This window comes from Saccopteryx bilineata, chromosome 5, assembly GCF_036850765.1.
Source record: "Saccopteryx bilineata isolate mSacBil1 chromosome 5, mSacBil1_pri_phased_curated, whole genome shotgun sequence".
Taxonomy (NCBI): Eukaryota; Metazoa; Chordata; class Mammalia; order Chiroptera; family Emballonuridae; genus Saccopteryx; species Saccopteryx bilineata.
This window is the reverse complement of record NC_089494.1, coordinates 149,243,955-149,267,957: the sequence shown is the minus strand read 5'-3', so window position 1 is coordinate 149,267,957 and position 24,003 is coordinate 149,243,955. Positions and strand designations below refer to the sequence as shown.

The 24,003-nt window shown below is 40.2% G+C and overlaps 1 protein-coding gene across 2 annotated transcripts in view; it reads right to left on the bottom strand.

Annotated features, from left to right (window-relative positions):
- ITIH2 (inter-alpha-trypsin inhibitor heavy chain 2) overlaps positions 1-21,224 on the bottom strand; it is a 36,469-nt gene extending 15,245 nt beyond the window's left edge. The window contains exons 1-11 of one of the 2 annotated variants that reach the window (XM_066232488.1): positions 21,027-21,224; positions 19,657-19,731; positions 17,943-17,975; positions 16,364-16,533; positions 12,147-12,251; positions 9,683-9,845; positions 6,833-6,940; positions 5,237-5,365; positions 3,687-3,803; positions 1,656-1,824; positions 816-941 (exon numbers count right to left, since the gene is read on the bottom strand). In XM_066232488.1, the coding sequence (XP_066088585.1) occupies positions 816-941; positions 1,656-1,824; positions 3,687-3,803; positions 5,237-5,365; positions 6,833-6,940; positions 9,683-9,845; positions 12,147-12,251; positions 16,364-16,533; positions 17,943-17,975; positions 19,657-19,731; positions 21,027-21,110 (1,279 nt within the window). In that variant the 5' untranslated portion in view covers positions 21,111-21,224. The remainder of the gene's footprint in view (positions 1-815; positions 942-1,655; positions 1,825-3,686; positions 3,804-5,236; positions 5,366-6,832; positions 6,941-9,682; positions 9,846-12,146; positions 12,252-16,363; positions 16,534-17,942; positions 17,976-19,656; positions 19,732-21,026) is intronic. The other variant, XM_066232487.1, reaches the window with a different exon arrangement.
- Between the last annotated feature and the right edge of the window lie 2,779 nt (positions 21,225-24,003).

Here is a 24,003-nt window from a genome sequence, read left to right as displayed (position 1 = left end):
TTTAATATATTTTCTTTCCTTCCTTAATCTGATCCAAGGAGGAAAAAACACTGAATTGACAGCAAATACAGAACAACTGCCATTCTTGTTTCACCATTTATAAAATGGTTGCTCTTCGTCTTTCTAAAACTCAAGACGCCATTGTCATGATCGCATCCCTGGTTTCCTCCCACTGAGCTGTCTGGCCCAGGTTAGATACAGTCCTTGTCCACATGACAGATAGCAACACAGTCTAGCACTCACTCTTACTTATATTTGTCAGTGTAAAGAGACAAATAAAACAAATAAAAATAGCAGGACATGATAGAAGCAGGGAGATGTTGAACTATTTTGTGCATAAGAAAAATGCTTAACATACAGGGTGTGTCGGATAGAAGTAATTTCTTTGGTTGTGGTGAGGACCTGGGGGAAGTGTGGAGAACAACAAAGATACATTACTGAGGACTCCACAGGAACAGCTGGAGTCCTGGGACCCATTCTCATCACACACACTCCTGTTCACCATGTCCTATACCTTAAGTTGAGGAAAGTAATGCATTTTACTAGCAATTGTCATAGCATACAGTTAAGATTAAAATTAAAGTTCCCCCGCATTGCAGACGTGACAATCAAGGGCATCACTAAAAATTATCTGGGAACTAGTTTCAGCAGGATGAGTGTTTCAGGGTCAAAGGACCCTGTTTTGTAAGAAGGATGGCTTTAAAAATGGTTTAGAAACTCAGCCCACTGCCATTAGATGTCCACAGTAAACGAATCATGTTCCCAAGAAGTGACAGTAAAAAATATTTGTACTAGAAAATTGAAGAACCACTTGCCTACTGTTGGATCGCCATCAGAAACCAAAATGATTAGAGATACTGAGTTGGGGTCCAGCATTCCCAAGTTATTGGCTTCGTTCAAAATAAAGATGGCCCGCAAGAGCGCCTCGTTGATATTTGTGCCTGATAAAATAATATAACGTGCTTGTTCTGTTATATGCTCTTTCTTTGCACAGAAACAATCCCATCTAGAATTCAGGTTCATCTGTCTGGTAATTACTCAAGAATAATTTAGAAAAGAGACTAGATGTATTATAGAATTGCAAACCTGAATCCTATAAAATTTTATTAACCAATGTCACCTCAATAAATTCAATAACAATTTTTTAAAAGGAATAATTTATTCAGTACCCAAATCATTTGATTGCTTTGCAAGTGACACCAACTTTTCCCAGGCTGGTTAAGATTCCCTAGTGAAGGAAAATACTCCCTGTATAGTAAACTACTCCCTTAAAAAACGAGTTAGCCCTTTCAAAACACAGTCTGTCATCTTGTTAAACACCAAATTGAAGACACCTAAACCAGCCTTGCTGACAGACTTGGATACTGTTTTGTAGACAGTTACATTTTATGCTATGCAAGTAATGAGAAGGTGAGTGTCATCTACTGATACTCTTTTCTGAAAGATTGGAATAATTTAAAACTTGTATAGGATGGGTCATGTGTAGTATTTTTGCAATGAACTTAGTATTCATCATTTAATAATATGTGCCTTATTTAAGACAGACCATTGCAGACGGGGCAAAGAGCACTGTGTAAGAAATAATATTTCTTCAGTGAACCAAGATTTGAACCTTATGGAAGTTTCTCACTGGGCTTTAGGGTAAATCCACTTACCTCCATTGGGCTGGATTTTCTCAATATACCTCTTGGCATCTGCAACCTGTGTTTTGGTGGCTAAGACTAAATCATTTCTCCAGGTTCGCACATTGTGGTTGAAATCAACCACAGAGAATTGGTCATCAGTTCTCAGGTCATCCAATATGGTTTTCATTGCTTCCACTGTCTAGTTCAAAAGAGAAAGAAAGTTCTCGTTAAACAGGCTCTGAGCCTGAGAAGAAACTAAGGCGGCCAAGAATTTATCCTAGTTATCTTTCAAGTACTGACTGACACTATCATTCTTACAGAAAACCTCTTAAACCCATCTGAGTCAACACAAACCCACCTCTCACTTATTCTGAACATGGATAGTCTGCATTTTCAGACTTAAACGATTACTTACTTTGTTACGCACGATGGCTTTGACTAGTCTTACCTTAAGTTAAGGGTCACAATGTACTGTGATCCTTAGGTTCCCCTTTAGGGTGCCTGAAAATCAAATGTACATCACAAGTCCATATACTTACCCACTCTCTTCAACTACGTCTCACCTTTCTCTTCAAACCACCAACACCTCCCTGCACATGGACCCTTGATTCCTAACATACTTCTTTTATAAAAAGATTTTTTTTCCCACACTACCACCATTGAAGAAAGATACTTTTAAGTTTACTTATTATGTTTATCGTTATTCTCTGTCCCCCTTCCTCCAGGATTTAAGCTCCATGAGGGCAGGGTTGATTTTTTAGAAAAAAGTTTTTTGTTGATTCTGTTACTGATATGAACTAAGTGTCGGACACAGTGTGCATACTTAACAAATGTGTGTTGAATGAATAAAGGAAGGAAGCAACGAATAAACTTATATTAGGGCAATGGTTATCAACTGAAGGCAGTTTTCCCATCAGAGGACATTTGGCAATGTCTGAAGACATTTTTGATTGTCATGACCAAGGGGTGGTGCTACTGACAATTAGTGGGTTGAGACCCTGGTCACTAACATCCTGCAACATAGAAAGTGGACCATACCAACACAGAATTATTTAATCCAAAGTGTCAATAATGACATTGTTGAGAAACCTAATTTTAGAGTATCAGTACAGTGGGCAGAGGCCATATATTTTTCCTTTTTTGGATACTAGAAGACTAGTGAACATTTGGTCAGAAATGGTTGCTGAATGAATGGATGGATGAAAAAATGAATGAGTGAATAAGTAAATAGATAGTACATTATTCAAACTGGTTAAATAAATGGATTGATGAATAGAATAAGAAATTTCCTTGTTTGCATCTACAACCATTTAATGCTGAACAAGCCTATGTTGAACTCCAAACAGGAGACAGGATGGCCTCCTTTAAAGAATTACAGTATAATTAGAAAAGATATGCATCTAATTATTTCAAAGTTATTCGTGAACAATGGCAAGATATTAAAGTAAAATGTTATGCAGAAGAACCAAAAGACAAGGAGCAGAAGCATGGTCAGAGTGAAAAGACGTTATACTGAGGAAATTTTTCCAAAAGGTGAGTTTTAAGTTTTTTTTTTGTTTGTTTGTTTTCAGGGACAGAGAGAGAGTCAGAGAGAGGGACAGATAGGAACAGACAGAAACAGAGAGAGATGAGAAGCATCAATCATCAGTTTTTCGTTGGGACACTTTAGTTGTTCATTGATTGCTTTCTTATATGTGCCTTGACCGTGTGGCCACAACAGACCGAGTAACCCCTTGCTCAAGCCAGCGACCTTGGGTCCAAGCTGGTGAGCTTTTGCTCAAGCCAGATGAGCCCGCGCTCAAGCTGGCGACCTCAGGGTCTCGAACCTGGGTCCTCCGCATCCCAGTCCGACACTCTATCCACTGCGCCACCACCTGGTCAGGCCAAAAGGTGAGTTTTGAGATAAACTTCTGTTATTCATAAGCCATGTGGTGCTTTGTTATAGCAGCCCAAGCTGTCTAAAACAGGCCCTGGGGGTAAGGTGCATGAATGACTGCATTGTTGGGAGGGGATCAAAGAAGGTAGGGAGTTCCATGTAGCGTGCCAACAAGGGGTACTTACTTGTTTCATTTTTACACCCCACATCGAGCCACTGACATCAATGACAAAGAGGATGTTTTTGGGAATTGGGTCCATGTGGTCAGGAGCAAAAAAGTGGACAAAATAGCCATTAAATACCTGAAAAATAGAATATATTTGTTGGCTAAACCATTACTAATGTTTAGGATGTAGGAGGATAGGGACCCGGGGCTAAGAAAGGAGAGGTGGGTCATGGTAAGCAGGAGGCATGGCAGTTGTTAAGAGAACAGAGGTGGCAGTTTGGTGTCTATCTGTCTCTCCCTTCTTCCTGTTTCCTCCTTTTCCTTCTCGGCAGGCTAACTCCTCAGGGTGTTTCACTTCTCCTCTCCTCTCCTCTCTTCCCCTTCCTCCCTCTCCTCTCCTCTCCCATTCGATCTACCCAGTCTTCACTGACAGCCTCTGCTCCAGGAACCTTGCCAATGAACGGTGAATCAGGCAAAGCCCCTGTCCTCCTGAGCTCGCATGTAAGTGCAGGATCCAGACAAGTGAAAAGGCATTTGCAGCTCTGGTTGGTAAGTGCTACTATCAGGAAAATAAAGGTTTCAAGAATGCCCAGTGGGGAAGCATCTAATTCAGAAAGGGGAGTCCTTCCCAAGCAAATAGCATCTATTCTTAACTTGAGTGTGAGATTGAACTGAACCTGTTAACATATGGGCTGGGCTGGGTTAAGGGTGGGCAGGGTTGGGTGGAGAACTCCAGGCAATGCAGTGACACTCTGGGCACACTTGGGGCCAGGCACAACAGGACCACAGAATTCAAGCAACCAGAGATTAGGGTAGATGGTCAGTGGGGCAGAGCACAATGGACCTTTATGGGCACTCTAGATGGTTTTTGAGGTGAATGGGAAGCCAATTCAGCTGGGCACCTGATCAATCTCTGTCTTCTGCTGCAGACTGTAATGGTTGGTTCTCCTCTTTCTACTGCCCTCTGGTGGCTTCTACCAAGATTTTATAGGGTTCCCCTGTACGATGTGTAGCTGTGGATACTTCCTACCTCCCTGTTCTTGGATAGAAGTACAGGTTTTCGGATACCCTCCCAGGGCTCCACCTTAGCACAGGAAAATACATACACACACTGAAGACACAACAAAAAAAGGGAAAGGAAACTTTTCAGGAAATCTCACAATGAACAATGATCCTGGAATTCACCACTGGCCCAGATCTTTCTCTAGGCTTTGGTTGTGCTTTCTGCCCAACCTCATGGCTTTTGTGTTTTCTTTGATAGTCTAGTTGCAAAGAGCCTTGAAATGCTATGCAAAATTGCCATTTTGTTATTTTCTATTATTCTTCATATAAGGCCTTCACGTATCTTTCTAGGACAAGGACAAGAAGAGACTCAATGACCTTTTATTCAGCTTTCTTGATGTGAAAAGATAATGCATAGCAACAGAAAAATATGATTTCAGTTCTTTCTCCACAACCTTGACACTTGCCTCGGCAGCTAGCAACTATGCAGAAGCCAGGGAATTTGTTCAATAATAGACACTTCTTTGGCCTCAGTGATGCAGCTCTCCTAGAGTTTGTTTCACCCACCTCAAGTTCCCCAGCATTCTCCTCTCTGTTCACATCGTACACAACCACCAGGTCTCCATCCACTGCAGTCTCAGAGCAGTTGAAACATTTTCTTTGCTGCGCTACGGTGGGCCTGAAGGACACATGGGCCTGGAAAGAGCAGTGATATCAGAGCCTGGTCTCTGTTCCCATCCCTCCGCAGATGAAGTATTGACAACTGCACCTTCTTGTGCCCCCGGGGTAAAGGGGTATAACCCAACTGTCCAATGAACATTCTGTACCCAGGCAGTGTGACAGTACTGTTACTGATGGGAGGGACAGTGCCAGGGCACGTGAGGGGAGCATCTGGCAGCCTGTAGGGCTGTTAACCAGATTTTATGCCTTTTTTTTTTTTTGTATTTTTCCAAGTGAGAAGCAGGATTGGGGCATGGGGGTGGTGGGGTGGTGGGAGAGAGACAGACAGACTCCTATATGTGCCTGACCGGATCCACCCGGCATGCCCAGTAGGGGGCGATGCTCGGCCCATCTAGGGTCTTATTCCACTGCAACTGGAGCCATTCTCAGCACCCAGGCCAACTTTGCTCCCATGAAGCCTTGGCTGCGGGAGGGGAAGAAAGAGATAAAGAGGAAGGAGAGGGGGAGGGGTGGAGAAGCAGATGGGCGCTTCTCCTGTGTATCCTGGCCGGGAATTGAACCCGGGACTTCCACATGCCAGGCTGAGGCTCTACTGCTAAGTCAACTGGCAGGGCCCAGATTTCAAGCCTTTTTTTTTTTTTTTTAATTTTTATTTATTCATTTTTAGAGAGGAGAGAGACAGAGAGGGAGAGAGAGGAGAGAGAGACAGAGAGAGAGAAGGGGGGAGGAGCTGGAAGCATCAACTCCCATATGTGCCTTGACCAGGCAAGCCCAGGGTTTCAAACTGGCGACCTCAGCATTTCCAGGTTGACACTTTATCCACTGCGCCACCACAGGTCAGGCGATTTCAAGCCTTTTAAAAGAGATTCAAAGCATTCCTCTATTCTCTCATGGAAGAAATGGCTACCAGCTCTAGTTCTGAAAGGTTCTTAGAGGAATTTGTTCCATGTTTGGTTATTATTAGCCATTAAGGCAGAGAGAATTAAACTGAATATTTTTTGCTGAGACTAATGTAAATCCACCCTATGTTATGTGAAAGTTGTCTTTTATTTTATTTTTTAATTTATTGATTGATTTTAGAGAGAGAGGAAGGAAGGAGAGAGACTAAAATATCAATCTGCTTCTGTATGTGCCCTGACAGAGGATCGAACTAACAACCTTTTCATTTGGGGATGATGCTCTAACCAACTGAGCTATCCAGACAGGGCAAAGCTTTCTATAAGTTACTAGTCAAGCAGATGACTGGGGAGAAATGAGTCTCCAAAAGGGACTGTCACTTGTCAAAATGCAATAAAACAATTGAGAGTTCTGTTTTGTATGTCCTGTGGAAGACCTTAGACTTTGCTCAGGGATCACTGCTTCTTCACATAGTTCCCACAGCTCAACACCCGGCCCCTTTTTTACTCCCAAGGGCACAAGAGGAGAGCAGAACCCATGCCTAGAGACCACTTGGACTCTACAACATGCAGTGCTTGTGATTACCTTCTGGTGTCCTTTAGATATGACTGGAATACCATCGAAATGGCCATCAGATGTGTCAGGAACATGAAGAAATTTCAATCCCTGAGGTTCAATAATCCACACGTCTACCTAGCGATGGTAAAGAAAATTATTCAAAGCATCCACAAATCTTTCAAGGCTTGTGAAAGAGTACAGTTGCTAAGTCCTCTGCTGGTTTTCTCTTCTCCAAGTTTTCCAAGGATGACTTACCAGGGTTCCATAATCACTTCTGCATGTTCCTTAATTCTCTGGGATATGATGCTGCATTTCACCACGGATGCTGAGGACTCTCTGGGCAACTCAATAGTCACATTCTATTGCTTCATTTTTCTGGAATTAATTTCCTGTCTTCTATTCCACTCCATTCTACTCTATTATTCTATTCTATTCTATTCTATTCTATTCTATTCTATTCTATTCTATTCTATTCTATTCCACTCCATTCTATTATACTCTATTCTATTCTATTCTATTCTATTCTATTCTATTCTATTCTATTCTATTCTATTGCAAAAAGAAAAAGAATAAAAGAAAATGGCAAGCCATTTTTAAATGATTCTACATTTACTCTGTAGATCTATCAATAACAGATCACCCTCACCCCCATACCTGGGCCTTTTACTTTTTATTTGTCTTTTTGCTTTGAGAAGAGCTAATAGGAGGAAATCACTTTTGGTGATCCTTGGCAAAACCATAGTCATAGCTGCCATTTTTCTATACATGCTTTAAATGCTGTGTTGAGCAATTAACATGTAGAAGCTCATTTAAGTCTCACTGATATTATTATCTATTATGTTCTTATTTTTATTTCTCATTTTACAAATGAAAAAAGAGAGATTCAGGGTCACCTAACTAGTAAGTGGTCAAGCCACACTTCAAAATCAGGTCCTGAGCTCTCAATGCTTTATTCACTGCTTCTTGACTTTCAACAGCTTCAGTCAGCTCCAGCTTTTCAGCTGACATTGCCATATTGTTTTTTAGCCTCATGACAAAATATGTGACAGTACCCTTTGTACAAATGAACACTCAGCATAACCTGTCCCATGTCAAATGGCCAGTGTAGTGGGTTGAATGACAGTACTCCAAAAGATGTCTACATTAAGTCACTGGAACCTGTGAATGTTACCTCATTTCAAAAAAGGTTGTTACATACGCAGTTAAGAATCTTGAGATGGCCCTGGCTGGTTTGCTCAGTGGTAGAGCATTGGCTTAGTGTGTGGATGTCCCAGGTTCGATTCCTGGTCAGGGCACACAGGAGAAGTTACTCCACTTCTCTCTCTTGCTTCTCTCTCTCTCTCTCTCTCTCTCTCTCTCTCTCATCCTCTCCCGAAGCCATGGCTTGATTGAAGTGAGCTGGCCCAGGGCTCTGAGGATGGCTCTGTGGCCTCCACCTCAGGTGCTTAGAATAGCTCAGTTTCTGAGCAACAAGCAATTCCCCTGATGAGCAGAGCATCGCCCTGTAGGGGGCTTGCTGGTTGGATCCTGATCAGGCAGGAGTCTGTCTCTGCCTCCCCTCCTCTCACTTAAAAAAAGAAGATACTTGAGATGAAATCATCTTGTACTCTCCAGTGGGGCTTAAATCCAATGACAACTGTTCTTATAAGAGAAAAGGTGGAGATTTGGGACACTCAGAGGAGGTAATGTAACCATAGATGTAGAGACTGATTTATCCATGAAGCCAGATGTCAAACAATGCCAGCAGCTGACAGATACCAAAAAAAAGTAAAAAATGGACTCTCCTTTATACCCTCTAGAAGTGTAGCCCTGCCAACTGGTTGATTTGAGACTTTTATTCTCCAGAACTGCAAGGGAATAAATTTCTGTTTTTTTCATTTGTTTTTTGTTTGAAAAAGGCAGAGAGAAACAGAAATATTGAGCTGCTCCTGTATGTGCCCTGATTGGGGAATCGAACCGGCAACCCCCACACTCTAGGACAATGCTCCAATTGAGCTATCTGACCAGGGCTTAACCTTTATTGATCTTTAGAGAGACAGAGAGAGGAAAGAAGAGAGGGGAGGGGGAAGGAAAGCATTTGTCTGTTGCTCCATTCAGTCGTGCATTTTTTTCCCCAGTTACTCTGTGTGCCCTGACCAGGAATTGAACCTACAACTTTGTTGTTTTGGGACAATGCTCTCAACTAATTGAGCTAACCAGCCAGTTTGTTGTTTTAGGATCCCCAGTTTGTGGTCGTTTGTTACAGCAGTACTAGAAAACTAGCATATCTAATAAGAAGCTGACTGAACAAACAAACACAGATAAAAGTGAAGTGGTTACCAGGGGTCGGGGGTTGGGTGGCAGGGGAGTAAAGAGGGACAAATATATGGTGATGGAAAATGATTTGATTTTGGGTGATGGACACACAACACAACAATTCAAATGCTGTAGGAATGTTCACCGAAATCTATGTACTTTTCCTGATCAATGTCACCCGATTAAATTGAATTTCTAAATTAGAAAAAAAGAAATAATGAGAAACAAATCTACAACAATAAAATTACTTTTACCAGCATTACCAAGAATAAACCCCAGATATACCAAGATACATTTTTAATCCCACAAGGGAGCAGAGTTTATATATCTTTTTGTAGTTTTCATGTTCCTAATAACAGCTTATCATGAATTTATTTCTATATTAATAAATACATTTCTCAAACACTATAAAAAAAAGCTGAGCTGGCATTAAAATCAGTAAGAAAGTGGCCTGTAGACTCCAAATTCATAGCCTTTTTAGGACACCAATCTGTCTTGCAGAATTGAGTGGCATCGAGCACCACAAAGAGTGACGAACAGCAGAACCATGAAAGGTTGGTGTCACTGCACAACCAGGCTTACCTCCAAGTGCTTGGCCAGTCGTCCTGGCTGCAGGTGAAGCCTGTGTTCGTAGGAACTCAGCTTCCTCCACTTTACTTCCTGGTAATGAAGTTCAAACTGCACCTTTGCTCCAGGGAGGACATTCACTTCAGTTTTAAAGTTCTCCATATCAAGAACACTGCTCCTAAAGATGTGAGCCCCTAATGTAAGTTATCACATGCACGAGACCCAGAATCTGGGCAGAGGGTAGCTAAGCCTTCCTGGGCAATCACACCTGCTTAATTGTACATGAAAATAAACAGTATACTAAAACCTCCTTATAAATTTACTTCCATCAATGATTTTAGACTCCTCTCCTACCTAATCATTTTCTTCCAGAGATTTTTACAGATTTGAGGGTCATTTGCAAAAATCTACCAGTTATTGATTCCTATTATGTGCTAGAAACTTGACACAAGTTACCATAGCTTGCAAAGCAGCTCTGCCAGATGGGTATCAGTACCCTCATTTCATAACAAATAAGGCTGATAGAGAATTGGTCATCTGCTCAAGATTATACAGCTAGTCAATTGTTGGGCCGAGACTCACACCAAATTTTAGATAACTCCAATGACATTTCCTTTGTTGCACTATAGACTCATTCTAGGAATTCTTTATATTTTTGAAAGACTTCAGAAAGAAATCTAATCCTTCATCAAATTGAATATGTATTTCCAGCATAAGGCCTTATTTAGTCATGTGGATATCAAGTCCAGTGCCATCACTGATCTTGAAATAATTATGGTTTTTAAGAGAAATTATCAAATGAGGGTGATTTGAGCATTAGATACACAATGAATATTTTTTAAAAATTAAATGACTAAACACAAGGTGAGACTGATAATGAGCCCATTGGGGATCAGGGAAGTAGCCTAGGGAAGTCAGCTTAGGATATCAGGTGGCTGAAGAAAAAAGGTGAGCCGGCCTGGCATGCACACCTTAGGACAGCCTGAGAGGAGAGGTCTTATTATCTGCGAGTGGACTAGAACATGAGCTCTATGGTCTCTGCTGTGTCTGCAGTAGCTAGAAAAGTTTCTGTTACTAGTAAATATTTGTAAAATGAAAAGCAAGTGAGTGGACAATGTGGTCAAAGTGATGGATAAAGATAACACAATGATATCCTAAAGATAAAAGAACCAAGTAACCTGGATCAACGCTGGAGGTGGTCCTTCTCTTTGTAATTTCTTTTCTCCCTTCTCCACCTGGATAAATTTTTACAATCTATCTGTGTTCAGTTCAAACATCAGGCCTCTGTGATGATTTTTCAGGACTCCTAGACAGAATTGTACACTTGAGCTCCCATAGGGTTTTGTGCCCTCTTTGCATTAGCACTTGCCCCATTAGCTGTTACACACAATAGTCACATAGTTATATATGTTATGTATCTATTAGAGCTACCTCTATACTATAAGTTCCTTCCTGTGTCCTCTGCTAGCTGGAGTGTTTGCTGTGGTGTTGTCACCTTTGACATAACTGAGTACAGAGTTCAATGAATTTTCATTGAATGAATGAAGAAAGGCATGAATGAAATGAAAAGAATTTCAAGTAAAGGTGAATTTGGGGATGTAGAAGAGGAGCAGGAGATGAAGGAATAATGGATGGCAGAATCTGCCAGATCAGATATGCAGTGTGCAAAGTGATGGGTTGAAAATTCCTTTGAAGTTTTTTGCTTGAGAGGCTGTGTTTTAGAGGTGGTTTGGCATTCCTAGTGTGTAAGATCAGAAAGAGAAAATATAAACAGAATCTAAGCTAAGCAACTGGTGCTGAGAAAGGCTTACCCCACAAAAATAAGGCAAAATAAATCATTCAAACAAATTCCAAACCTTTCTTTCTGTGTACAGGTGACCCTCGAACAACACAGGGAGGTTAAGGGTGCCAACCACAGTGCAGTAGAAAATCCACGTGTAACTTTTGACTTTACTGTCTACTCTTCCTATTCATAGGATTCACAGCCACAGATTCAACCAACTGCGCATAGAAAACAGTATTTTTTATTCCAGGTTGGCAATCTGCGCTTGGGAATGGCAAAAATACCGTTAGCATCCAAGGTTGGTTGAATCTGCGGATGTGAATGGCTGTCTGTTTCTTTTGGGAAAAATCCGGGGGTAAGAGGACCTGTGCGGTTCAAACTACTTGTTAGAGGTCAGCTCTATGTGGTAAATGTTGTCACCAGATCGCCAATATTTCTGTAGTTTCTCTCCTCACTCTTTTAATGAATCAACATTAGTTACAGGATCCACCTGCTCTGTAAGGAAGCTATGTAAGGACGCTCAGTTGCAGAGAGGCCTTAGGAAATAGAAGTCGGGACGGTAACTCTACCACTTGACTATATGGCAGCGCGTCTTTCGCCTTTTGGGGCAGGGGCTGCTGTGCTCTCCGGGAAGGGAATGGGGAGGGGTGGGTTATGCCAGTGGTATGAGGGCCCGGGCCTGTGGCCCAGCCTTACCTCACCAACCCAGTGCTTTTGCCTTTTGCTCTTGCCTGTGAGTAGAGCACTCGGCCCACGGTTTTCTCCTTAATGGAACTAGTGAATGTCGTGCCATCCACACTCCTAGAAAATGACAGAAAGCCACCAGTTGATCTGAACAGTAAAACAAACAAAAATAACAAAACAAACAATAAAACAAACCAACATGCCAACCAGGTCGATATACTGAATGGGGGCAATGATCATTTCCCCTGGAAGAGAAGAGAAGGGAGACTTTGCATGTTTCATAGGCAGGAGTCTCTCTATCTGGTAGTGCCATATGAGAGGGACATGTAGGCAGGAGTCTCTCTATCTGGTAGTGCCTTATGAGAGGGACATGCAGGCTCCCGTCCTAAAAGCTTCCCCTCATTAGTGCTGCTTGTGTTTAAAATATTTCCTCATTTTTAAATTTTACCCTTTAGATTAAGCATTGTTCTCTTCAGGTAGCTCTTAAAAACCTTTTTTAAAAACTTTTCAAATTACGGTTGACATTCAATATTATTTTATAATAGTTTTTATTGTATAGCAAAGTGATTAAATATTTATATAATTTTTTTGTTTGTTTGTTTGTTTTTTGTATTTTTCTGAAGCTGGAAACGGGGAGAGACAGTCAGACAGACTCCCGCATGCGCCCCACTAGGATCCACCCGGCACGCCCGCCAGGGGGCAACGCTCTGCCCACCAGGGGGCGATGCTCTGCCCCTCCAGGGCGTCGCTCTGTTGCAACCAGAGCCACTCCAGCGCCTGGGGCAGAGGCCAAGGAGCCATCCCCAGCACCTGGGCCATCTTTGCTCCAATGGAGCCTCGGCTGCGGGAGGGGAAGAGAGAGACAGAGAGGAAGGAGAGGGGGAGGGGTGGAGAAGCAGATGGGCGCCTCTCCTTTGTGCCCTGGCCGGGAATCGAACCCGGGACTTCTGCATGCCAGGCCGATGCTGTACCACTGAGCCAACCGGCCAGGGCCTATTTATATAATTTTTGAAGTGAAGCCCTGGCCAGTCGACTCAGTGGTAGAGCATTGGCCTGGCTTGTGGGTGTTCCACGTTCGCTTCCTGGTCAGGGCACACAGGAGAGTGACCATCTGCTTCTCCACTCCTCCCCTTCTCGCTTCTCTCTCTCTCTCCCCCTCCTGCAGCCATGGCTTGATTGGAACGTGATGTCTTCAGGTGCTGAGGGTGATTCCATGGCTTTCGTTTTAGCACAAAGAAGATCTCAGTTGCTAAACAATGGTGCAACACCCCAGATGGGCAGAGCATCGTCCCCTAGTAAGCTTGTCAGTAGGTCCTGGTTGGGAACATGCAGGAGTCTGTCTCTTTGCCTCCCCTCCTCTCAGCGAATAAAAAAAATATTTATGAAATGATCCCCATAAGTCTCATGCTCACCTGGCACTGTACGTAGATATTACACTATCACTATATTCCCTATGCTATACTTTATATACCCATGGCTATTTTATAACTGCCATTTTGTACTTCTTAATTCCTTCACCTTTTTCACCCAGACCCCCAATCCTTCTCCGCTCTGCCAGCCATCAGTCAGTTCTCTATATCTGTAAGTCTGTTTCAGTTTTGTTTGTTCATTTATTTTGTTCTTTAGATTCCATATAAAAGTGAAATCATATGGTATTTGTTTTTCTCTGTCTGATTTATTCACTTTGCATAATACCCTTTATGTCCATCCATGTTGTTGCAAAAGGTAAGATTTCATTCTTTTTTATGGCTAAGTAATATTCCATTGTTTATATATATATACTATGCCTACTTTATCCATTTGACTATTGATGGGCACTTAGGTTGCTCTGGGTATCCTTTTGAATCACAAATGAGCTTAGAAGAGGTAATGATAAGTCACGAATTATCTGGTGTACATTTGGTTTCTAGGATCAATCTTCTATGAGTTAGGGGTCATTTTGTTCTCTTACAAGAGTTACAGAGGGTAAAAAAAGCTGGAGGAAGCTGTTGGTGAGGGAACCTTTTTTCAAAGTTTGTGTTTACCCCTCTACCATCTCCCTGGGGGACCTATTCCTCTCTTTGCATCTCCATCTCTACTTACCTTAATTTTAGCTGGCTGTCACCAAGAATGCTATGCATTCTGCAGTGTGAGGGCGGTTTGGCTAAAAACTTTCCTGTCCTAAATGTCAATTGCATGCTTGTTGAGGCACATGTCTAGGTTTGCCTCTTTAGATGAGAGAAATCAGAGCCAAGGAGAAAAGTGACTTGTTCAAGTTGATCAGAGACTGAGCTAGAACTAGACCCTATGTGCCCAGCACTGTTTTGATAGCACTGTTGCTATCAAATCATTATAAGGTTTAAGACTAAAGAAAATAATTTCTAATGGTAGAATATTTGGGACCTTGATAATAAGGCAGAAAAATATTTTGGATATGGAAGTCTGCACAGCTATTAAATTATGGTGATATAAAAAGCAGCTATCTTTTCTGGTCTTATAAATTTAGCCCTGTAAGAGGAAGACCAACACTGTATGAGTATAAGAGCAAGGAGATAGTCTGTCTTTCATCACTCAAATCTACTATGGAATGATATGTGAAAAAGGGAGAAAATAGAGGGAAATAGAAAGAAGACATATTTAGAATGAGTGCTGGTTTGGGGTTTAAAATAAAAATGTTAAAATAGTTTTAAATATAATTTTTCAGACATGGTGTTACATAATACCACTAAATTTGTTTTTCTTTCTACATTTGCTTTTTAGAAAACCTGGGGAAGGGGATGGAGAGGGAGAGGAGTAAAGAGAAATAGATATGCAGAGATAGAAGTGATTTGTCTTTGGGTGATGGGCACACAAAGCAATCAACAGTTTAAAGAGATGTTCACCTGAAACCTGTGTACTCTTATTGATCAATGTCACCCCATTAAATTTAATTTCAAATAAAAAAAATTTTTAAAGAAAAAAAAAGAGGAAAGGTTGACTAAAGAAATGTTTAAAGATAAATTTCTATGCCAATTCAAAGGATATCTATTCAAAGTTACATAATACCCTTTCCACCTTGTTTGGTTTGTTTAGAAAATATAGCTAACTGACTGCAGTTTTTAGAAGCTAACATACATGGTATTTGAACCATTTATTTATATATATATTTATTTATTTATTTATTACATCGATGTGTGAAGGACAAAAGCAGAAAAAGGGTAACTCAATCTAATGTCTCAGTAAAAAATAACCGGATTATGTGCAGAGCATTGTGCCTATTCCAGTCGCCGGAGAAGGACAGCGGTCAAGTGGCACGCACTCTGGGCACAGCTACCCAAATGGTTGGGGCTAGAAAGCTATCTGGTCACTTCAAGGAACAGGGAACATTCAGCCTTGATAAATGAAGCTGTCAGGTGGGACAAGGTAACTAGCCTTCACTGTTTGAATGTGACTGCAGTGGTTAAAAAACTTTTTTTATTGTAGAAATCTTCAAACATAGAAAACCATCACTGAACTACACCATTGTCAATATTTCAGCCAGTTTCAATGATCTGTACCCCCACTTTCTTCACCTTTGTTATTTTGAAGCCAGTCTCAGACAGTGTATCATTTCATTCTTGGACCCTTCAATACGTATTTTGTAGAGAATTTTTAAAGAATTGTGAGTAGAATTAGAATAATTGAACAGAAAATGGAGCAGATTTCAATTAAGTATAAGAAATAATTCTAATAGGCCAAACAGCTATTGTGTGGATTGCCTTGAGAAATAGTGAGTTTATAATTAAAGAGATATTCACGCCAAATCTGGATAACCCACTTGTCAGAGGTACGACAGAGGAATTCAATCACTGGATAGGTGATTGAACCATTGGACTTAATCAATGGTTCTTACTTTTTTCCTCCATATGAGAGGTGACACTGAACTGCTCTTGCACATATTCATATATAGTTTTCTAGAAGCCAGGGCAACTCCTTGTATTTCTATCCCCCCAAGAAAGTACCTCAATATGTAAGTAAGTGGGTGGTTGTTACTATAGAGATAGCTTAAGTTTGCTTTAATTTCTTAAAAGTGAAAAGCAAACCCTTCACAATTTCTGATATTCTAAATAAAAACCAATTTTGGGGACCTACTCCACAGTGACTCTTGACAACTAATGGGTCCAAAGCTCTGAGAGTGAGAGCAACTGCAGCAGCTGACCACTAAGGCTCATTCTAACCATGATTCTGAGTAGAAGAATCCAATTCCGGTTATATATGCATTAGTTACTCACATGGAGAAGTTGGAAATGAAGGCTCCTTTGGGAATCTGAACATCAAACATGATATCTTGAGGTTGTGGGGAGTTGTTTACCACTTTGGTCTGGATCATGGTGTTGGCCATTCGAGAAGTAATAGTGGATTGAACTTTGTAGCTATAAAGAGTTACTTGATCAACATCTTCCTGTAATTGGCAAGAAAGCATAATTGTAACCAGAGAAAAATTACACAGAACTTCACTATGTATTTGATGTTAGGAGACATACATTTTATTATGAACAAGCCTAAGGCATTGTTAAGTATGTATCTTGGGTATTTTAAGCCTTCTCCTAACTTGAAATACCCTCCAGGCAGAAGTCTTCCTTAATTTTGAGATCTATTGAGATGCCTTTCAGCTCTATAAGTCTATTAGTAATAATTTTTAAAGTTAAAATACAAGCAGAAAATGATTGTGGAAAGCAAGATTAGATTGGAAAAGTTCAGGAAATAACTACAAATGCAGGGTCATAGCAATAAAAAGGATACAGGATCGCAGGGTTGGGAGGGGACTCTGATTACATCGCCAGAGTGGCGTTCAGCCACCAGTACAGTGGGGTGGAAGACACACATGGTCCCCATATTGTTATCTACCTTCTTCGAGTTTATCAACTACAATTTAATCTTCTCCCAGTCCTCTTCTTCCCCAAATTAAAACAAAATGTGAGAACACTAATGGGTGTGAACAGCAAACAGGCTAGTAGGACAAGAAAATACCATTTTGATGCAATCATTGAACCTCCTTCACTGGTCCTTCTCTACTCATTTCAGGCAGCCCCAGTGTAAAACTACTACAGTTAATGAGTATGCTCAAAGGCAGGGAATTGCAAACACACGTCTTTCAGGAGGCGCCTGAGAATTGCAAGCTTTTTTAGGACGATGGCAATCAAGTAGCCACCTTAGGTTTTACTTTATTTTCTCCAAAAGGATTTGCTTATTTTATTACTGAGTGTCATCTCCCAAACGTTTTCACTCAAGATGAAACCATTAGCTCAACTTCCAGTTCACCTCCAGCTACAATAACACCCAGGCTAAATTATTTGTTCTTCCTCCCCCTTAAACCTGTGTTTCTCAGAATTCCTGTCAGTTCAGAGCAGGAAGCCAATGAAAACCACTTCCTTTTGACGTTTTCTTGCCACGGGAAGCGTGACTTTGAACATCTCAGGGAATTGGGTCATTTCATGTCTAAGAGTTCCTTTCTCACACTTACTCTTTTACCCTCCAAAGCTGTAAGATGTCACATTTAAAATCAAAACTGTTATGTTGGGATAAATATATATGCTTGGGCAAAATCTCTGTTGGCAAAACTTGAGGAAAGAAAAAGAATCGGCATTTTAAGCTCTTGGTAACACCTCTCCTGGCTGCATGTAGCACACGGTGCTCTCCACGCTGAGTTTCAGACACACTCCAAACAGAATTGGGCAAGGGGCTATTTCAAAAGTCAGGTAAATGCTCTCAGTGATGGAGACAAAGGAGGCAACAGCACTGATTTCTAGATAATGGGTAACAGAAAAATCGTTTCAGCATCAATTTTTAACCAAACCAGAGTCAACTTACCATGGTTTCTCCAGATTCTCCTAAGACACTTCTCTGTGAAAGGAAGTTAGATAATCATTCTTCAGAAACGTGTTACTTATTACCTTGACGCTAAGAATTACTTTCTCTCAGTAAAAAAAAAAAAAAAAAAAAAAAAAAAAAAAAAAAAGGTTTTTTCTTCAATACTGAGCTGTAATTCACTCATTGCTGTTGAAACATAAATATCAAACATTCTGGAATATTTTCCACTGGTGTGTTGTGTTTCTCTGGACAAATTTCTCAGGCCCTTTTGGGTTGCATGCCCATCATTCTTTTATAATATGTTTTTAAATGAAAATACTCAACCAAACTCATGCCGAGTAGCATATATAACCGTATTCTGTTTGTCTGACTGATCTTTTATTCATTGAGATGGTTATTCGAGTGCCCCTTTCTACCATGGGGCTATGGACATGCCATCCAACTATCTGCAATAGTCCACCTTCCAAGTGACCTGTCTCCTACCTCAATCTACTAACTTTGACTCACCTTTAGATCTCAGCTCAGACAGCATTTTTTCAGTAAAGTTCTGTCTGACCCCCTCTTACTCCCAGACTAGATAAGCTTCTTTCACTCATTGTTTCATAGTAAGCATAGCCCTTCTTGAAAGCAAATCAGAAGGAATACGTGTCTGTCTCTTCATTAGACTAAGCTACACGAGAGTAGGGATATGAATGTGTTTCTCCTTCACAGAGCTAAGCACAGTGACTGGTATGTGGAAAATGCTGTACTCTAACCGTTCTGCTCGGTAATTACTGAGGGAAAGATTGTCCTGTGAGCATGGAAAGCTGAATGGCTTTAGAGTGATGGATAAACATGTAATGTTGGGTGGATTTTAAAATAATAAATCAAGTGTTGAATATAAGCTTAGCTTGCCTGATATAGGGGAACTGAGGTTTTAAAGGATATTACGTTGTATAATGAGGTCAACAGTTGCCTCCTTTTAGACTTTTCTGTGTGCAATTCTCAATGACTGAGCTTTCTCTTTGGGTAGATGAAGACTCTGACATGAGGGCTTGCCTATTGGGTTTTAATATATTGGTCTTCAAAAAAAATCTGGACTTCTAGAAAGTAAAAAATCTATACCCATATGAAATAAGTCATCAGTCAACCTTGGATTGCTTTCATAAATGCTTGCTTTCTCAGCATGTAGGCTCAGTGGGGGAGAAACCAAACCGTTCCTGGCCTCCTGGAGAACACCTTCATGGATGAAAGGATTTTGTCTGTGCTGCTGCTGGTGGCCTCCAGGGTGCAGCCCTCAGTGTGGCCAGTACTCTGACTCATGCCCATGCTCTCTGAGCTACACCCCAAGAGAGCAGGGATTGGAGGAAAGAGAATGTGTGGCTGCATAGGGCACGTCTGCCTTCACTGGGATAAGCAACACTCCCACAAGAGAAAAGTCTTCCTTATTATGCACTAAAATTACCCCATAATGTGCAAATTTGAAGAAAACACATATATCTTTTAAGGGGCTAAGGTGACCATTATGGTTTGGGGTTCAATAACAGCCGTATGGAGGTCTCATTGATTTCACCTTGACAATGTTTGGCTTGGGTGTAAAACCACTGGACTCTTTTCCGCTAAAAAAAACAAGCTCTTAAGAAAATCTAGCAAAAATCATCTTACTTCTCCCTCTAATATTTCCATCATGATCTCTCATTTATTTTTTCCTTCTGGAACTTCAGGCTTACTATACCTGATACCTCCGGTTCTCGGGCACAAATTGAAATTTGCCTTGGGCCAGTTCCACAAGATCTCCATATTCTGCAAACTTAAAAAAAAAAGAATTTACGATGTTTATTTCTATTAATAAAAAATATTGAGAGCGAAAGAGGCAGCTAATAACAGGCATAAACTTATATTATGTTATCTTATTTCCTATACCTCTGGGCAACCTCACATTTTTAACCAATGATTTCTTTAATATATTCATGTTTGCTAGTTATTAAGAGGAAGAAATCATTTTTGAGTTTTCTGGAAGATGATGAGACATATGGTAGGAGTAAAAGTAAGCCAGTGATCAGGTAGGTGTCTAGGAGAAATACTGAGTAGATCCTGGGGACATTAACACTGTCTGTCTAGAATAGATAAATGCAAACCACTATCCACTGGATTAAAAAATGTTGATATAAAATAAATACCAGTAAAAAGCAAATAAAGAAGCACTAATGAATTTAGTATCTTGGCTGCAATTCTGGTGGTTTCCAATACACTCTAGTAGTGTTTAAAGTATTGAAAAATATGGTAGTTTCTAAGCAGACAAAGTGATATTTTTCCCTGCAAATATGCTATTCTGGGTTTTTTTTGACTTTTTTTTTTTATAGATTATCCACTCTGCAAGTATTATAAGTTGCTGCATCTCCAAAGATATTCCCATAATGTATGTTGTTTTTCTGACATCAAAATAGCTCTTGCATGACCTTCAAAATGACTCAGTCTAAGACATTCCTCATGTGGGAATGGTCAAAGGATCAAAGTGGAGACTTTGAACCCTGGGAATAATTCCTGCACTCTGCCAGCCCAAAGAGGACGGTCTTCCCCTTTAACAGGAATATTTAATGTGCCTTTATTACAGAAATCATTGTCCACTTAGGTTTGAAGAACAATAGTGCTTTGGTAATGAGTTTTCTTATACTCTTAGTTTAAAAATGATAATGGCATGTTGTCTCATCGTTGTCATCATCATCATCATTGCAAATAATCATTAAGTGCTCCCTTGTGTTGGCCCTGGGTTAGATAATTGACATATGCCATTTAATTCTCAAACACCACTTGAGTTAGATAAATTATTACTGTCATTTTTTAGATAAGAAATGACCAGCTATACTCCATAAATGCTACATGATGGGACCAGCACATTGAGCTTGACTTCATTCCATACAAAACTGTTAATGCTTTCAAAGGTATATACACAGTTCAGTAATTATAACAATGAATACTTCTACTCAGGTGAGTTTATCATAAATTTTCTTTCCATCAAAAACTGTCCTTGAATAGCAACAGAATCAGGCTAGTTTCTGAGCATATGTACAGGCCAATGACAAGGTGGCTTCTGGAAGTACTTACTTCTGGAAGTCCATTAATGGGGATTTCAAAGCCTTGTGATTCAGAAAGAAAGAACCAGATGAGAACAGTCACAGGCCATTCCATTTTGCTGTACAGCTTTGCAAAGTCTCCAGTGTGGGGTCCTGGGAGAATTCCACTCCTTGCTGAACCAAGTTCAAAGGGACAGCAGAAGAGTACAGTTCCTTTATAAAAAGTAAAAAAAAAAAAAAAAAAAAAAAAAAAAAGGAAGAAGAAGAAGAAAGCTCTCAAACTTTGTTCAAAAATGTGACAAATATTTGTTCTGCAATTCAAACTTGAGCTGTGGGGGTGGGTTGTTCAAACAGAGGTTATTCAAACAGCGAAGCCGGAGGCAGTCCCTGGGTTGTGAGAGCAGGTCAAGGTCAGATGGTCATGCTTCTTCTTCTTTTCTCCTTTGCTGATTCCTGTTCCTCATAAGATCAGAAAGACCTAAAGATAAGTGCTATCCTCTTTAAGGAACCAAGTAAGAAACCGTACTGAGAAATAGAGTCAGAGAGAAAACAGCTAAGTGAAGTTTCTGGAACCAAAATTCTTTGATTTCAGTGAAACAGGAGGAATTTAGCAAAAGTGGGAGACGAAACTGAACGCTTTTCTTTTTTTTTTTTTAAATAAATTTTTATTTTAATGGGGTGACATCAATAAATCAGGGTACATACATTCAAAGAAAACATTTCCAGGTTATCTTGTCATTTAGTTATGTTGCATACCCATCACCTGAAGAGAGATCGTCCTCCGCCACCCTCCATCCAGTTCTCTCTGTACCCCTCCCCCTCCCCCTCTTCTTCCTTCCCTCCCCCCACCCCCCGTAACCACCACACTCCCGTCCATGCCTCTTAGTCTTGCTTCTATGTCCCACCAATGTATGGAATCCTGCAGTTCCTGTTTTTTTCTGATTCGCTTATTTCACCCCGCACAATGCTACCAAACTCCACCATTCCGCTGCAAGTGATCCGATGTCATCATTTCTCCTAGATGAATAGTATACCATGGTGTATATGTGCCCTATCTTCTTTTTTTTTTTTATAATTTTATTTTTTTAATGGGGTGACATCAATAAATCAGGATACATATATTCAAAGATAACAAGTCCAGGTTATCTTGTCGTTCAATTATGTGGCATACCCACCACCCAAAGTCAGATTGTCCTCTGTCACCTTCTATCTTGTTTTCTTTGTGCCCCTCCCCACCCCCTATTCCTCTCCCATTCCCCCCTCCCCCCTGTAACCACCACACTCTTGTCAATGTCTCTTAGTTTCAGTATTATGTCCCACCTACGTATGGAATAATACAGTTCCTGTTTTTTTCTGATTTACTTATTTCGCTTCGTATCATGTTATCAAGATCCCACCATTTTGCTGTAAATGTTCCGATGTCATCATTTCTTATGGCTGAGTAGTATTCCATAGTGTATATGTGCCACATCTTCTTTATCCAGTCATCTATTGATGGGCTTTTTGGTTGTTTCCATGTCCTGGCCACTGTGAACAATGCTGCAATAAACATGGGGCTGCATGTGTCTTTACGTATCAATGTTTCTGAGTTTTGGGGATATATACCCAGTAGAGGGATTGCTGGGTCATAAGGTAGTTCTATTTTCAGTTTTTTGAGGAACCACCATACTTTCTTCCATAATGGTTGTACTACTTTACATTCCCACCAACAGTGTATGAGGGTTCCTTTTTCTCCACAGCCTCTCCAACATTTGCTATTACCTGACTTGCTAATAACAGCTAATCGAACAGGTGTGAGGTGGTATCTCATTGCCGTTTTGATTTGCATTTCTCTAATAGCTAAAGAAGATGAGCATCTTTTCATATATCTGTTGGCCATTTGTATTTCTTCCTGTGAGAAGTGTCTATTCATATCCTCTTCCCATTTTTTTATTGGATTGTTTGTTTGTTTGTTGTTGAGTTTTATGAGTTCTTTGTATATTTTGGATATTAGGCCCTTATCTGAGCTGTTGTTTGAAAATATCATTTCCCATTTAGTTGGCTTTCTGTTTATTTTGTTATCAGTTTCTCTTGCTGAGCAAAAACTTCTTAGTCTGATGTAGTCCCATTCATTAATTTTTGCCTTCACTTCTCTTGCCATTGGAGTCAAATTCATAAAATGCTCTTTAAAACCCAGGTCCATGAGTTGAGTACCTATGTCTTCTTCTATGTACTTAATTGTTTCAGGTCTTATGTTTAGATCTTTGATCCATTTTGAGTTAATTTTTGTACAGGGGGAGAGACTGTAGTCCAGTTTCATTCTTTTGCATGTGGCTTTCCAGTTTTCCCAGCACCATTTATTGAAGAGGCTTTCTTTTCTCCATTGTGTGTTATTGGCCCCTTTATCAAAAATTATTTGACTATATATATGGGGTTTTATTTCTGGACTTTCTATTCTGTTCCATTGGTCTGAGTGTCTATTTTTCTGCCAATACCATGCTGTTTTGATTGTCGTGGCCCTATAATAGAGTTTGAAGTCAGGTATTGTTATGCCCCCAGCTTCATTCTTTTTCTTTAGGATTGCTTTGGCTATTCGGGGTTTTTTATAGTTCCATATAAATCTGATGATTTTTTGCTCTATTTCTTTAAAAAACGTCATTGGAAGTTTGATGGGAACTGCATTAAATTTGTATATTGCTTTGGGTAATATAGCCATCTTGATTATATTTATTCTTCCTAACCAAGAACAAGGTATATTCTTCCATCTCATTATATCTTTTTCGATTTCCCTTAAAAATGCTTTATAGTTTTCATTATATAGGTCCTTTACATTCTTTGTTATGTTTATTCCTAAGTATTTTATTTTTTTTGTTGCAATCGTGAAGGGGATTATTCTTTTGAGTTCCTTCTCAGTTGTTTCATTGTTGGCATATAGAAAGGCTATTGACTTCTGTATGTTAATTTTGTATCCTGCGACCTTACTGTATTGGCTTATTGTTTCTAGTAGTCTTTTTGTGGATTCTTTGGGG